The following is a 17004-nucleotide window of genomic DNA, read 5'->3' as shown; positions in this document are numbered from 1 at the left end:
AGATTCACAGCAGTCGTCTACCACGAGAATTTAGAACTTCATGCTTCCGTCTGCTGAAAAGCTTTATATGAGATGCTGACTTGCTTTTCCAGCAGAAATTGGCACCACCTTCCCACAGTGCCAAAACTACTAGTAACCGGTGTGTTGACCACGGTATTACTGGGCTTGACTGGTCAGCCAACTCGCCTGACCTGAACCCCATAGAGCATCTATAAAGAGGAAGATGAGACACCAGACCCAAAAACGGTGATGAGCTGAAGGCCACTATCAAAGCAACCTGGGCTTCCATAACACCTCAACTGTTAATTACCTCCACGCCACGCCGCTTCCGGATCCCAACCCTAATCCTTGCAACGGTCAGTATGCGTCAAGTGACGTCTCCCGGTGAGGCCGAGTAAGATACTGAAGCCACACTTCTTACACCTTATTTATACTTAGTTGCGAGGCAGTGTTTCGCACAGAAAACAGCCTATGATCTGCTTTTTTTTGGTGCGAGACACATTTCACAACCAAGCCTAAATCAGGGCTTTATTTTCTGTATGGGCGTTCAATCTCAATACCTGAAATGCAGTGCAACACTGCCGAGGGGCGCGGGACGCGTTGCGTTCCCATGTCCCGAACCAGTGACCCAGCGCAGATCAAAGCTGAGGTCAGTGTTGGCCGATCATTAAAAACATGGACACAACAAAAAAACATAATTAAAATGTAAACAGAGATGACAGCTGGAAACTCAAGACTTACGTCTTGCGATCGTATGATTGCGAGTTTTAATAGAGTCCATTCGCACATCAGCCAGCAGCTGTTAGATCTCCTGTCTGTGAATGAGTGAGAATGAGAGTGTTTCTGCTTGATTAAATAATTAGCTTGGATTTCCATGTCAGGGCCGGACAGACCGAATGGAAAGGGGAACATAAGGTCAACTGAGCTGCAGTGTGTGCAGTGCATGCTGAGTGAAGCATCGTGTGTATGTTGGCATGAGTGCATCTATGCGTGCAGTCGTGTTGGCCGCGGCGCGTGTGCGTACTTTTGTGCTTGCGTGGGTCACGGATATAACGTGTACTGTAAAATCGCATGGACTGACAAGCTGCTACAGTATGTGTGTGTGTGTGTACGCTACATAAGCATAACCTTCCTCTCTCGGTGTACAGAACAAAACCTATTCTCTCTGGTTCCAGTCATGTTTTCAGATGTCTATCAAAGCTCTGGACAATGGTCATTCTGACACAGAACAACCAGACTTCATCACCACCACAATGGGTTTAGTACAACTCTGGGGGCTCTCCTGGCGTGTTCTGAGCTTGTAGATTAGCTGTTTTCAACGCATGATTTCAGAACAAAATCAAACAAATAGGGATTTGGTTCCTGGTTTGATCCGCGGCTCCTCCTGGCTGAGTGTCGAGGTATCATGGCGTAAAGACACTGAACCACTAACTGCTCCTGTTGAGCAGGTTTGGTTGGTGCCTTGCATGGCTTCGGCTGCCGTCGGTGTGTGAATTTGTACCACGTGTGACGTAGTGTGTGACGGTGTGTTCTGCCGTTGTGGCGTGTGAATGGGTGAGTACATTGTGAGTGGTTGGAAAGATTAAGAACATTTAGAATACACTACATCATCACAAAATCTGGATTAATTGTGAGTTGTGTTTATATACACAGACCACAGATGTATGCTTGACCCAATCCAACTGATAAACAGTTGGACCGTAGCACCGGATAAAAATATTTATATGAGAAAAATCATAATCACTTTGAATTGTCAATCTGGTTGGAATGGGTTACACCACGGTCTCTACAACAACCGGCTGTGGGGAATCTGACCGAGGACCTTTCGCTAGCACAGCAACAGGAATTTGACCAATCTTCCACCTTCCCGCCCATCTAAGACTCCCACATCACAGACTCCTAGGCGGCTATTAATTGTTATGACATATTTCCTCTAGGTTAACCCGTTTCCTATGGCCGCAGTGCCCTGTACAATGACAACAAAGAAAAACAGCATTATTTTCCACTATCAAAATAAAAGCCTTCCTGGTAGGAGCAATTTCAGGGGAGAAAAAAAAGGATTTCCAATTATTTCAATCAGTTAGTGTCAGGGAAAAAGGAAATGCATGTGTGCCCACGCATGCACACGCGTGTGCGCATGGACGCGCGCACACACACACAGACACAGTGCTCAAAGTAAGCATTTCACATCAAAAGGAGAGCCTCTCCACCAGGCTATTCACAAGGTTAATCGCCGAAACAACTAGAAATTCCTAAAACACTATTTGGCAACTCAAAATTGCATCCAGATTTACCACACACACAAAAAAGAGCAAAAAACACCAGTCGGCATAAAAAGACTCCGGCGGTGGGACAGCGATAGTTCAAAGGAGACACAAAAGAATGCTCTGAAACGCACGCGACACGCTAAACCGCCGACTTAATGAAATGTTATAAAAGTTAACTGCAGCCAAATAGCCCCATAATCAGATAATAATCATGCAGGAAACAATACAGAGAGTGGGATGGAGAGATGGAGAGAGAGAGAGAGGGAGATTATAAGATGCATAGTGAAGCAGGCAAGGGGGCGAGAGAGACAAGCAGAGAATTGATGACAGAGCAAGAGAAGAGAGAGAAATATGGTAGGGGTGTGTGTGGGGGGGGTAAAGAGATAATACATAGAAAAATACAAAGGGAAAATGGACAGAGGGACAAAGAGAGAGGGGAGGAAGAAAGAAAGAGAAGGCAAAAGTGAGGGATCAGCAGAAAGTGAGAGCGCGAGTGACTTAAGCCTAATTTATATTTTGTTGGTAGGCGGTGTCCCCGGGCGGAATATAGCCGACCTACAAGCTCACGATGCGTCGCGAATTCAACATAGTGTGAGCTTGCCGGTCGGCTATTTTCGTCCGCGTGACACCGCCCGTACAACGGAGCATGAATTAGGCCGATTTTAGAGGTGCACGTGTTGGGAGGAATCCAGGGAAACCGCGTCGTGTTTAGGAGAGCCTTGTAAAATAAATAAGCTCTACATTAGTGGAGACCCTGGTCTGTCTGCCATCTCCCACCGCAGTGCATCGTGGGGGGAGGGGGAGAGCGCTTTTAAATGTGCCTCTCTGGCCCCGTTTCACTTAAGGACTCACAAATATTATGAAATCGACTTCAAAGTTGAAAAACCTCCCGTACGACCCCCACCACCCCCTCCAAAAAAAGAAGGGGAAAAATAAATAATCACATACACTGAAAAAAAAAGTACCATCGCACAGTGCAGCCTTTCATAGAGAGTATAGTTTACCCACTTGAGACCTATTTTATCTTTTGTACCACAATGGTGTTGTGCAGCGAAAATAGAAGCTCACAATGCATCGCAGCATGTAGTTCTGTAAATCTTTTTGGTACCATTTTTTCATGAAAGAGGCTTCGCCTAATTTATGACATGCCCAAAATTAGGAAGACACCAGGTTGAAAGTGTTAACGCGCTAAGTAGATAGGTGAGAGGCTAAAGTAAAAACTGTCTGGAGTCAGTGTCACTAGATCGATCCCATCTTCCAAACCCATAACCGTTATATTGTTTCCATTAGGAGTGCACGGCTGATATGAAAGCAATGTTTCGGAGTTTATGCCAATGCGTGCATGTTGATGTGCGTCCCTGTGCGAGCGAGAGAGGATGCAGCTGTAGAGCGAGGGGAGAAGAGGAGGGGGGGGGGGCGGGCGGGTGTCGGGACGGATGGAAGACTTTCTTCTGTGTAGCAAAAAGCCACAGACGCCAAAACACCTCCGAAACAGCCAGCATCCCCCCCCCCCTCCCTCCTCCTGTTGCTCGGTCACAGACATGCGGACATACACAGAGAAAAGCAGACAAATAGGAGACCTGCAAAAGTGCATCCATACACAAAAAACCCACACACACGTGACATGAAATACAGTAGGTTGAAAATATATACGTTTGCAAGTTCAGTCTAGTTCATCTATACAACCAGAACAACTCAGGTCACAGAGACCATATAAATATTATTTTCTATTGGGAGATTTTCCTTTACAATAACGGGATTCAACACTGCTGTGGCGTTTCACAGGATCCTTCGAGACAAGGATAGACATTAGATGCATTAAAATCTTTGCATATCTTATCATATCTTATCGCAACGATAATAAAAAAATAATTATTAACTGTTTTGGAGATAAGGTTTCCACCCGACAGCAACAATATGCACATCATGTCAATAGAGTCAATGAGAGGCTGACAAAGGATGGAGATGGAAAGCGAGGAGAGGGAAAAGAGGGGAAGGGAATTTCTTATTCCCTTCTGAATTAAGGGAATAAGAAAGAATGAGGAGAAAGGGAAGAGGGAAGTTGAAAGGAGTTGGAACAGAGAGCAAGTTCTCACACATGCGGACCTGCTTGGCCTTGGACTTGGTGATGGTGTCCGAGAGCGGCTTCTTCTTCTCCTTCACCGCCGTCTTGGAGAACAACTCCGAAAACTCCTGGAAGTCCATGTCCGTTGGCTCGTCAATGGCCTCCCACACCAACGAAGACGACACCTCCCTGAGACAAAGCAAAGCATTCACAAGCAGAAATAGAAGTTAAAAGTAGCCATGATAGATAGAACATGCTATGTAATAATTATGGATGAGGATTGGGCCACATTACATTCAAATAGTAGTAGTAGTAGTAGTAGTAATAATTATTACTATATTATTAATAACAATAATTTATGAAGTAGGGGTGCAACAGTTAATTGAGATAATCAATTTAATAGTTATAAAAATCTGATGACTTTCTGAGTCACAAACTGAGATCTCCGTCTACAGGACTGTTTTATGTAATTTTTCCTAGTTTGAAGAGGTGAATCCTGAGTTCTGAATTATAGTTTTCTTTTAAGATTTGTCTTATTGCCTTTGTTGGATAGTACAGTGTAGAGAGACAGGAAACAGGGGAGAGAGTTGGGGAGAGAAACGCAGCAAATCCGCCGACAGGCTCGGGAATCGAACCCGGGACACGCTGTCAGGCGTCAAAGCCTATGCGGTACGCACCTTAAATAAATACATGACTTTTTTCCTATCAATTACTCACCTCATGAAGCCTTGATTTCATGGAGATTTTTTTGTCGCATTCCTGAGCTAATGATCCAATATTTGACTAATTGAAGTTAATAGGAGACCAATCTTATCAAGAGCAAAATATTTAAAACATTATCTTTGAACCTGGATCACCAGTAGGCTCATCAGTGATTACACTGTGAGAGATGTTTTGGAGTTTATATTATTCTTTTATATAGTTTTGCATTGGTCTCCTACCGCAGCAGACACCGCAAATATAGAATTATTGGCTCAGGAATGCGACAAAAACAAATTCCATGACTTCAACAGGTAACCACTGGCCATCGTCGCCTCAGTTCTGACGTGTAGTTGAACACGGCATAATATTATCAATCAGTGCGGACGTCACATGTTTCCAGACACAGCAACATGGTGCGTGTGCATACAGTCAGTGTTGATTTCGTCAACTAAAACTATAACAAAAAATATTCGACCACCTTTTTTCACTGACGAAAACGAAATAAAAACTAAGCTACGATGACTAAAACTAAGACTAAATATATAGACAATTTCGTCAACAAATAAAAACTAGACGAGTGGAGAAGAGATCCGGTAGAACTAAAAGAAGTAATTTTATCTTTGGTTGCGCTCAGGTGTTGCGCTCTGAAAATAGCAAATCTACAAGCTCACAACACATCGCGCTGTTACACGTTGTGAGCTTGTAGATCGGCTATTTTCAGCATGCAACCAAGTGTAAAATCAGCCAAAATACATTTTAGTCGACTGAATCAACTGTAGATTTAGTCGACTAAAATCTTATGATATTTAGTCGACTAAAACTAGACAACAACTAAAACATTTCAGATGACTAAAATATGAAATATGAAAATGGAATTTTATTCAAAAGACTATAACTAAATCAAAATCTGCTGTCAAAATCAGCACTGCATACAGTCATACATGACGCTCACCTCTTGGTGTGCAGCTGTATCCTGGTCCAGTACAGTGGTTTCATGGGCCTGGGCGGCTCCACCACGGCCTTCCTGGGGGGCTTCTCGTGCGCAACGCCGCCCAGAGCATAGAGGCCCAGTGGCAGAGGAGGAACCAGGAAGCCCAGGGCCCCGGGAGGAGGCGGCGCTCCAAAGGCACCCCCCGGGGGAGGAGGGGGCGGCGGGGGCCCACAGCCAGGCGGCGGGGGAGGAGGCGGCGGGCCCCCCATTCCAGGTAGCGGGGGAGGAGGCGGCGGGTCCCCCATCCCAGGTAGCGGCGGCGGAGGAGGCGGGCCCCCCATTCCAGGGAGCGGTGGAGGAGGCGGCGGGCCCCCCATTCCAGGTAGTGGGGGTGGAGGAGGAGGTCCCGGCATGCCTGGCAAAGGAGGAGGAGGCGGCGGCAGGGCCGAGCCCGGGGGCAAGGGGGGCGGTGGAGGAGGGGGAGGCATTGCACCTCCTGGTAATGGAGGAGGAGGAGGAGGCAACGCGTGTCCTGGAAGCGGTGGCGGAGGAGGGGGAGGAGGTGGCATCATCGCTCCTCCGGGGAGCGGTGGTGGCGGGGGAGGAGGTGGCATCCCTCCCGGGAAGGGCGGAGTCGCGTAAGTCTGCGGCTGCTGTTGGCACGCGCATTTAAACTCCGCCTGCACCGCTTTGGGCGAGGTGGGGACGGGCACGGGGACGCTCAGCTCGCCGGTACGATCCGCCGCGTCCGCGCAAGGCACTCTGAACATGAAGCGCTCGTCCATGGGCGAGGTCTGGACCGACTTGGCTTCCAGGCAGTCCGCCGTGGCCGTTTCCGTCTGCAGGTGCACGTCACACACGACCCTGAGGAGGCCATCCTCGCCTCCGCACTCCTGGTCCCGGGTGCTGGCGGTCGCAGCGCTTTCCCTGTCCAGCAGAGGGGGCAGAGTCTCGAGCTCGGCGATCTTGGTCCTCAGGTCTTCTATGGTTTGCTCTAGCTGCTGGATGACGTTGATGTGTTCCACTTTCAGTTTGACCGTCTTGAACGAGCAGTCGTCCTGGAAATGGAGAGAGAGAGAGAGGACAGGAGAGAAGAAAGAGGGGATGTTGAGAGTCATCGTCAGAAAAAGAGACAAGTTGCTAGGGCTAGGCGATAACTAATTTAAATCTTTTGCCTCGATTACAGTTAATGAACGATTGTTAAAAAGAAAAAATATGTGAAAATAGCAGATCTACAAGTTCACAACATGTCACATCGCAATGCATTGAGAGCTTCTAGACCGGCTATTTTCACTACTAAACAACAAAGTTTAATACAGGTATAAGTCGTCAATCTAATCGATTTATTTGATTATAAAAAATCTATTAGAATTTGTTCATGTTGATCGTCGGTTTCAAATCATTTCCTAGCCCTAGAACTTGCATAAGAAAAGTTTATTTAAAACATTATGTAACACATAACAATAACCTCTTCAAAGGGAATAACATGAGCAGTCAAAAAACGGATAATATGATCTTGAATTTTGCCTTTTTGGAAAGTTGTAAGAAATGCTTTAAGGCCCAAGGGCTAAGCCACTGGAATACAAATGTACTGTACTAGTATAACATCCCAAAGGATTTATGGGAAAATCAACTACATTTTTGCAAGACTATGAAATTTCACTTTGCAACCATGAAGCTAATCTGAAAAGGGGGCATTCCATGGTTTCTTCAGTCCAGGATCAAACTTTTATAAATGTATTCCTTAATTCTGGGGCTCAACATAATGAAAACCATGAACCATGAACCAAATCGTTAAGTCTTACTTTTTTTTTTACATCCGCATCCATCAGCAAACAAGCGTGCTGTGACAAATATTTGACGTAGACTCATAACGTGAGAAGCACTGGGGTACAACGAGGAACAAACTAAGTAATCAGTCATAAAAACGTTCTTGCTCTTTCTGCCATTTTGAAAAAAATACCCCTCTGTAAATCCGTCCAAACATGACGTTTCACAGGAATACAAGATGACTTCAACCCTGGTCACCAGTTTGAATCCTTCACAGCGGCTTGGCAAATCTGAACCTGTAAAATCCTCATCCTGCAACTAGAGCTGAGTGATCTATACTACTATCTTAATATAGGGGGGCAACAGTTAATCGAATTAATCAATATGATCCGATTAATCAATAAAAGAAATGTTCGATAATCAATAATTTAATAAAATAATTTAGCCCTTTTGTTGGCATGTCACTATAGGCAAAAAGCTTTAAAATATATATTTAAAAAATAGTGAAAATAACCGATCGACAAGATCACACTGCATTGCGCTGCAAGGCGTTGTGAACTTGTAGATTTGCTATTTTCACAATTTTCACTTGACAAAGACGTGCAACGAAGTATAAAACAACGCTTAAGTGCTTAAACGATGTATTGAAAATTCCACGCTTCTCCATTATTCAATAAATACAAAAATTAATCAATAGATTAATCGCTAAGAAAATAAACGATAGTTGCAGCTACACTAGATCTTTGGCTATAGTAATATTGCGATTAATTGATCTTATGTCTTTAACTGATCTTAAAGGCTGCATTATTGTTAAGTTATATCATTTCCTTAACTCATATTTGACTTGTTTGATTAGGCCTACCTGAGTGAAACGAACAACAAATGCCTCTACCTGTTGGCTCATCAGATCCACATGAATGATTATTAATGATAGTCCCTCAAAATGTACTTGATGTATGAATATCTTTGGAAAACCCCAACAGCTATTCAAAAACATTTGTAACATTATCGATATTATAGGTAATGGTAAAGAATATTGTGATGCAATCACAAAGCCATGCCTCCAGGCTGTTGGATAAATAAATACCAGGGTATTTTAGGTCAACTTGTCCGCTTAAATAAGGTTTAAAAACAGGAAGATCAAGAACACTTGGGTCATAATTTGTGTTGCCAATAAAGCGCTGGTGTTGATTTACAAGCCGGGGTCATGGTGGTGTGACTACATTTTTCCACAGCACTTGATCTACAACATGACTGTTTATCAGCCCACCAACTCGCTTAACAAATATGTGCCTATGCTGCCACCTGCTGGTTAGACAGTGGACGACACACGGTAGACTTTACATTTTAGTAGTAGTAAGTATAAAGGACCACCAATCACACAGAACACATTTTATTAACCACTTAAAGTCCTGTAAGTGTTATACATATTATTTGTAAATATATTTACAAATTAAAATGAATTTAATATGTGATAAATAGTCCTATATTCGGAGAGCAATCATTGGTATCGAGTGTTTTTCAGTAACAGGAGTCTTCCCATCTCCCCAGCTCTTTAACCCATTTTGGGTCTGCTTTGTACAGTATATAGCAACATACCTTTGTTGTAATTTTTGTCCTGACCTAAGTTTTTCAGAAAACTTAGGTCAGGATTTAGAAGGCGTTTTTAGAATCGGCCTCAGGTCTAAATGGGTTAATAAACAGAAAATAATCGATTTTCTGGTCGGGATACCAATTTCATCCATCAAAAGCCCCCCCCCCTCCTGCAAATTGAACACTATTGTATCCCTCTGCCATCTTCATAATCAAATATATGAAAGAAAACGACTGACCTGTAGTTCTTTGATGTCTTCTTTCTGTTGCCGTTTAAGACCCAGGATGGCTGACTGGTATTCTAGATAAATACATGGAGAGACTGTGTAAGGACAGTAACACAGGCACCATTCTGAACTCCCAGGTACAAATGGAACCAATGAACTCCCAGGTACAAATGGAACCAAATGGACCTGTCCATTTGGTTCCATTCACACACACTCAAATGCAATTTATTTTTGCTCAGCAGCATCAAATCAAATGTATGATTGCCTAACACCTAATCACTAATGCTGAATACATTTGACGCTGACAAGTCCTAGTTGACAATGAACATGATTTACTGAGGAAAACCTCTGGTGAGACACTGGTGTAACACCGAACAGATCATGCTTCACTCACAGAAAGGAACTGAACTGCAATGTTTCATGATTTCATAGAGTAAAAAAATATATATATATATATTTGAATGGTTAAAACAGTTAAGATATCTGAAAATGAGATGGCATGCCAGAGCTATTTGCTTTGAGCAGACAGATGGATGGATGTTAGAATCTCACTGACAACAGCAGGGGGGGATAATGAGGGAACAAAATGTTGTCGAGTGTTTGAACGCATCTTTAGCTGCCCTGTTGGTGACTCATTCACTGTTGCTATGCAACCATGCCCACTTTTATACAATGTTGTGGACTTGTGGCACAAGGCAGACACACACACACACACACACACACACACACACAGTTTGAATGAATCATAAAGATGAGATATCCAAAGCTCAATGGAGTAAAAATTCAAACAAAAGCAAACACAAATTATTACTCACCTTCACTGTCCTCTAAACATGTCACAGCATAAAGAAAGAGAGATTCCATTCAGAATAAAAGAAAAAGAAAACGTGTGAATAAATAAAAGTCCTTGCACAACATTCACTGGAAGTCAGTGATCATTACAGTTTCTAGTCTCCATATTATGTTGTCTTTGATGCCAAGCCACGACTTGTTCTGATTTAAAAAAGAGCGTATACATGTGTGCTGTCATTAATTGCCCCTTCCTTTTCCCTGTAGACTATCCTAAACCAGGATGCATAACATATGTGTAGCAAAGAATTAAGCATCTGCACATCTCATCCAGCCTGAAACCTGCCTGCATCCTGGTTCTAAGTCCTCTGCTTTAGAGAAGACGAGGTACAACAGTCCCTGCATATATTAGCACCATGTTCTCCCTTTTGTGCATAAATCTAGGAGGAAACAAAAAAAGGGCCAGAGCGCCCCGGACTCTCTTGGGCTCCAGAGAACAAGGTTAATCGAGTAGGAAGAAAAGGAAGACATCAAAGCAAAAAACAAATGGCCAGAGAGAGAAAGCACATTGACGACAGCGAGAGGGGATGTTTTTTCCCACACAGCCTGATGCCATGCTCAGCAGTACTGTAGCTGGGACTGGGTGACATCATGGCTGTGCTTTTAGGTTCGTTCACCAAATTAGAAAGTTATGGAAATCTCTCGGCCACTTTACTGACAAATTCTACGCTATTTTTGAATATCAACTCCCACCTTTGTTTAGTGAAGATACAAGGTTTGACAAAATTTGAAATCTAGTACATTTCCTTTAATGATACTTTGCTTAACACATCGGGTGCCAAACACGGTCTGAACCGTGTTTGCGCAGAGTAGCGGTCCGGTGCCGAACACGGTCCAGACCGTGAAATATGTCTTTTTGTTTTTTTCGTTTTTCTCCACACGGGCGGGGCTAGAGCAGCTCTGGGAGTACCCATTGTGATCTTGAGAAGGATAGGCCAGATAGATCACCGGAAACAAAAACATGGCCGCCATCCACTTCCTGTCTATTTCCTTCTTTAAAACACCTATATCTCCGAATCTGTTTCCGGTGGGGAAAACCGGTCATGCGCGATGCGCGATCCCCCCCCATTGTAACTCGTGAGTGAAATGTTATCGTTCCAGGCTGTAGCCAGGGTCATCGCGCAACATGAATGGATGTTTTTTTTTACATGGATTTGCTCCTCGTGGAGTCTAGAGCTTTAAACAGCAAAGCGCAGTCAATGGGGAGAATGCTGGCACCAAACGTAAGTTGTTATGAAAAAATGCTGGCACCCAATGTGTTAATAAACTGGATTAATTTGAACAAGTTTGAATAGATTCCACATTGGAAAATGGAAATGGAATGAACAGGCAATATAAAATGTTATCTCTGTATTTCAGGCACAAATGCAAAAAGCTGCTTAGTTATAGTAACGAAAAGGGAAGTCATGAAAGATTAAGGACTATAATGAACAAGCTCATCAAACAGAAGGCAGTTCTGGGTTGCCATGGGCTTAGGATGTTTTGAAAAAAATAGTTCTGTTCAAGGCAGAGGCAAAGAAATAATCCTAAAGAACTCTTAACACTGACAGTCTTTCCCCAGGTATCTGGTAGTTACGCTCTTACTATTTCTGTACTATTGTTATTTGTTTGTTGATTCGTCAAGGCCAACATACATTGTTACATGTTAAAAAATATTATTATCTTTAAGTTTGATCACACTATAGTTCACAGATTTCTGCAGCTTTCCTGATAAATAAGAATGACTCATTATTCTATTATTCATTCTATTATATGTCCCCATGTGAAAATTAGAAACCATATAAGTTATACTCGCCAGGACTATTAACTCTTTAACTGCCAAAAACGGGAATTCCCGTCCGATGGCTCTATGGCTATCATGGCCAATGACGGAATGACGAAAATATGGTTTATCTCAAAGGAACTAGGAGATAACGCTATCCAAAAAATTGCTGCTCCATTCACTTCAATGTTAAAAAACAAACAGAGGAAAAATGCACCTTTTTCCTGGCACTGGGACGACACAGTCTGAAATAAGTCTGGCAGTGAAAGAGTTAAGGTACTAAGTCTTGTTAATACGTTTAATGATAAAGCAAGTCAAGCTCAGTCTAAATCCAATAGGATTTGTTAATACATTTAAATGATAAAGCAAGTCAAGCTCAGTCTAAATCCAATAGGATTCTTGCACAAAGCCCTTCATTCCATGTGTAGGATCTACTATACACTGTAGATTGAAATCCCACAGACCTCGTCAGTAGAATTGCATTGCTAGGAAACCGCCTCGGTCCAACTATATTTCCTGCCCTCTACAGTATCGACGCAAACACTGCAACAGGAAACGGTGTGAAAAGGTCTATAGTGGAAGACAGCCATAGACTATTAAATGCCTTTTAAAGCCTCTCATCCTCTCCCCTTACCTTCCAGACTCCAGTGCGTTCTAATCACAAGGATATGGTACGACATACAGTTTAAGTGGATATAAATCCCAACAATCTCCAGTTGTTTTTCCAGGGAGAGCACAGAGGAGAACTGGGCCAATCCATTCTGTAGTCTAACGATAGAGCTCCTGAACATTTAGTCTAAAGGGTAAATGGACAACGTACATGCACTATAACTTGGCCTTTAAGACCCAAGCAAAACTCTGATCATCAACAACCAAAAAGTGGGCAGTCTCCCTGTTATGTCACTTTGTGTGCACATATTTGCATGTCTATTATACTTTCACATCATGTATTTATGTGTAACGTCAGTGGGTTTGTGTGCCTCTAAATGTGTTCCTGTAAACCAAAAAATGTGTCCATTATTCCAGTGTTTGTTTTTTTATCCATCTATCTATCACCTTTAGCCTGGATGCAGGGACACATTCATGCTTATATGTTTATGCATCAACAGAATTCTATGTGTGTGTGTGTCTGTGTTCCTCTGTCTTTCTACTGCGCCTGTGGTTCTGTTCTTACCAGCCTCAGAGTATTTGAGTCCGGACCGGTCCTCTACTCCAACCTTCGGTGGAGGCCAGAGGCCCCTGATCTGCCCCGGCAGTCTGCCCTCAAACGGCTCCAGGGAGTGGGTAGGCTGGCTGACTGCTGCCCATGTGTACAGCTGATCTTGCTGCGGCGACAGAGGGAGCGAGGGGGGGATGACAGGAACAGAAGAGAGAGACAGATAATAGGCAGGAATTGAGAGAGAGAAATAGAGGAAGAAATGGACAGATGAGGAAAAAGAGAGGAGTCTGTTAAATGGTTTTATTTTCAATCTTACTTGCACTGATATAAATTGCTATCTGTTGATAGGTCACTAAAATACTGATGAATCTCAGCTCTTAAACCTAGCTAAAGAGGGGAACAGAGATGTCAAATAAAGTGCAAGGTTCTTTAAGGGGGCAGCTTGATTATACAGTATGTGAAAGTATATTATTTTGCATAGATTTTAGCTATAGGATATCATTCGCCATGATTTTTATATTATCCGATATTGATTTAACAAACACTAAATATAACATTTAAAAACCAAGTATCTGTTCATACCATACATAACTTAGTCTTAATTTTGAGGAACAGTGCAAAGAACATTGAAATGTACAAAAACATAATCACGATACCAGTTATAGGATTAACTATGGATATACAGAACTGTGAGTGAGAGTGCCACAAACACTTCCATTTATGTCTACTCTAATGCCTAATTTATACTCAATCGTACGATATAGAGTCCCATGCCGAAAATAGCCAACTTACAAGCTCACAACTTATCGCACTGCAACGCATTGTGAGCTTGTAGATCGGCTATTTTCGGCACAAGACAAAGTATAAATCAGGCCTAATTCTATGACAGTGGCGTTCAGTGTGTGTACCTGCAACTGTTCAAAGAGGCACTAAAGCGTTTGACTAAATGAGAAGATGTCCACCTGCAGGTATTCAAAGAGATTGCAATTCCTGCGGACAGTCTGTGTAAGTTTAAGCCACGCCAGGTCCAGCAGCTTCTCTCTGTCCTCGTCGTGACAGTGACCGATCACTTCCAGCAGCTCCTGGACAAACTGGGGCACCATGTCCGTCTGCTTGTCAGTGACGTCCCATCCGTCCACCCTCTTTTCCTTTACTTCTCCTCGACCGTCGCTCTTCCGCCTGCCTCCGTCCCTCCTCCCCTCCTCCTGGTGTCCCCTCTTCTCCCGCTCCTGGTCTCTCCCCTTCTCCCGCTCCTCCTCCAACTCCTCGTCATCTCCCTTCGCCGTGCAACTGTGCCCATTACCCACAAACGCATCCCAGCCATTTTCGAAGCCTGCAGAGTCTTTTACACCGCGGTCTGGTGCCAAGTTAGCAGCAGCGGCGGTGGTGTTATGCCCTGTTGCCACGGTTACACTCCCGCCTCTCTGCACCATGTCCTCGTCTGCCTGTGACGCACCGGTGGGAGCCAGCTCCTGCGCCGGCAGCAGCCTGGAGATGCAATCCACATGCAGCTGTGAAAGCAAGCAGGACGCGGTGCCGGCCACCGCCGCTGCCGCCGTCAGGATGCCGGTGGCGCACGCGGCTGTGGGTGTGGGCACATCGTCCGGTGATGTGGCTTCCATCAACGTGGATGACTCAGTGTCAGAATCTGATTCAGACGTATCCATGGTTCGGTTAGATTTGGCACGGCACCATTAGATTACGTGCATCATCGTGGTTGGCCTACTATAGTGGAAATATGCTGTAGCCTCATTGCAATAGCTGTTTTAAAGGCTGAAAACTTGTCTCTAGGTCCAATGATTATGAGATTTTCTTTGCAAAGTCAATGGAATAACATGGAATAAGCACTCTCAGCTGCTACTGTAGTCCACATGATAGAGTAGCAGCTACACTGAAGTTTTACTCATTCAAGGAACAATAATTCCAGTTCCAGTGTCGGGGCCAACAGTCGCCAGACTTCCGCAATAATGTCAAGGAAGATTCATTGCTTTGCAGTTGTTTCTTGGAACTTAGTCAAGACATAGGGCTGGACTGAAACCCTGTGTATATCTGGATACTGTATCTTCAAAATCTAAAGGGTGTGACCACACTGTACACTGAATTAGTTGTGTATCAGTGAATGAAATGCTCAACATGAAAAGAAAAGCGGGGCTCCACCCACCAAATGATGCCATGTTCGTACACGCGAAAACGCATTAAATTGAGGTAACTGACATCTCAGCTATGTGGCTTTCACCAGTGTGAAATTATCCAGATATCTTCCTCTGTCCAGGCAGATCCGCTTTTGGCTGACCGGTGCTGCATGATTTCCCATGCTGATGAACCCCGGTATGTATGGTAGCCCCTTACACTGAAAACACTGCATTATATATTCCATTCACTCCATGCAGAATTCAGTGGTTCATTTCCATGCATTATGTCTTGTCACATTCCCCACAAAAAGAGATACAGACTCAGAGCATAAGATGTATGCAGATGTAGATTTGTTCCGTTATGCATCAGTGGTGTTTGTGTCTGTACACGTATCCATTGGCGAGTCAAATTAATTTAAACACATCAAGGCAGTCAAAAAATAATCCATTATACTGTAGGGGTAGACAAAGCAGCAAAATAGCTTCCAAGATTTCTCCATAGTTACAGTATGCATGTAGTGTCTCGACTTCAGATATTGATACTTCTCCCCGTCTCTTCCTCTCTCTCTTCCCTGCTCCACCTCTTTAAATGATTGATACATCTTATCTATCAAATTAAAAGTCCTGTATCCATGCAGATGTCTCATGGTTGTTGAGGCTCGTTACTCAGCCTCTCTGTAGCGGGACGTCTTCCGTGATTTCTCCTGGACCCCCTATGTGAATGTCTCCATCACCCATTCATCTTTTCTTTCATCCTGTCCATTCATCTAGCCTTGATCTGGGCACTGATATCCTGTGTGAAAAGAGCTTAAAATTCCCTCCGCCACTCACTGCGTCCTTCATCACAAAAATGATCACAACTGTGTCCCCTGCTCCTCTTCCTCAGGCCTTCATCGAGCCCTCAGCCCTGTCCGGTCCTGCATGTCCTGAAAGCCTTCATCCCATGATACCGACTCCTCCTCTTCTTCAGCCCTTGCTCCGCCTGCATCTCTCTCCCCCCTCCCTCTCTCTCTCTCTCTATCTCTCCCTCTCTCTCTATGCTGGGGTTGCAGCTTTCTCTAACAGGCTGCAGTATGCAGTCAGATCGGGTTCTGCTGTGGTGACGAGGAACAGGCTCTGGGTGGGGACAGGGATGCGAGAGAGAGAGAGAGAGAGAGAGAGAGAGAGAGAGGAGGATGGAGGGAAAAGTGTGTGCACGTGTGTGTATGTGTGCAGGCAAACTTGGGTGTAGGCCGGGTGAGAGTTTGTGTTGAGACCACTGTGTGTCTGTGCGTTCGAGAGAATGAGTGGGTTTGGGTTAGAATCTATAATCAGAGTGTGTGTGTGCGTGTGTGTGTGTGTGCGAGAGCGAGCACGAGAGCAAGAGCGAGAGAGAGAATGAGTGCATTTAGGGCAGAACCTATAAGCAAGAGAGAGAGTTTGGGCTAGAATGTATAAGTGAGCAGGTGGTACGTGATAGAGATCTGTGTCCGTGGCAGAGGACAGTCGATGGCTGGCAGGGCTAGTCTGCCTTGTAGAACGTCTGCAGCTTGTTTTAGCTCCAAACA

The 17004-nt window shown here is 44.1% G+C and overlaps 1 protein-coding gene across 1 annotated transcript in view; it reads right to left on the bottom strand.

Moving 5' to 3' along the window:
- The window catches only part of fmn2b (formin 2b), a gene marked incomplete at its 5' end in the record, with an annotated part of 96719 nt that overhangs the window by 65209 nt on the left and 14506 nt on the right, over positions 1-17004 (bottom strand). The window contains 5 exons of the mRNA XM_080455631.1: positions 4374-4521; positions 5987-7023; positions 9568-9629; positions 10371-10382; positions 13341-13491. Of these exons, the coding sequence (XP_080311757.1) occupies positions 4374-4521; positions 5987-7023; positions 9568-9629; positions 10371-10382; positions 13341-13491 (1410 nt within the window). The remainder of the gene's footprint in view (positions 1-4373; positions 4522-5986; positions 7024-9567; positions 9630-10370; positions 10383-13340; positions 13492-17004) is intronic.

This window comes from Gymnoscopelus braueri (assembly GCF_963280865.1).
Source record: "Gymnoscopelus braueri genome assembly, chromosome: 17".
Lineage (NCBI taxonomy): Eukaryota > Metazoa > Chordata > Actinopteri > Myctophiformes > Myctophidae > Gymnoscopelus > Gymnoscopelus braueri.
The sequence above is the reverse complement of the archived record's forward strand: the minus strand, read 5'-3'. Positions and strand labels throughout refer to the sequence as shown.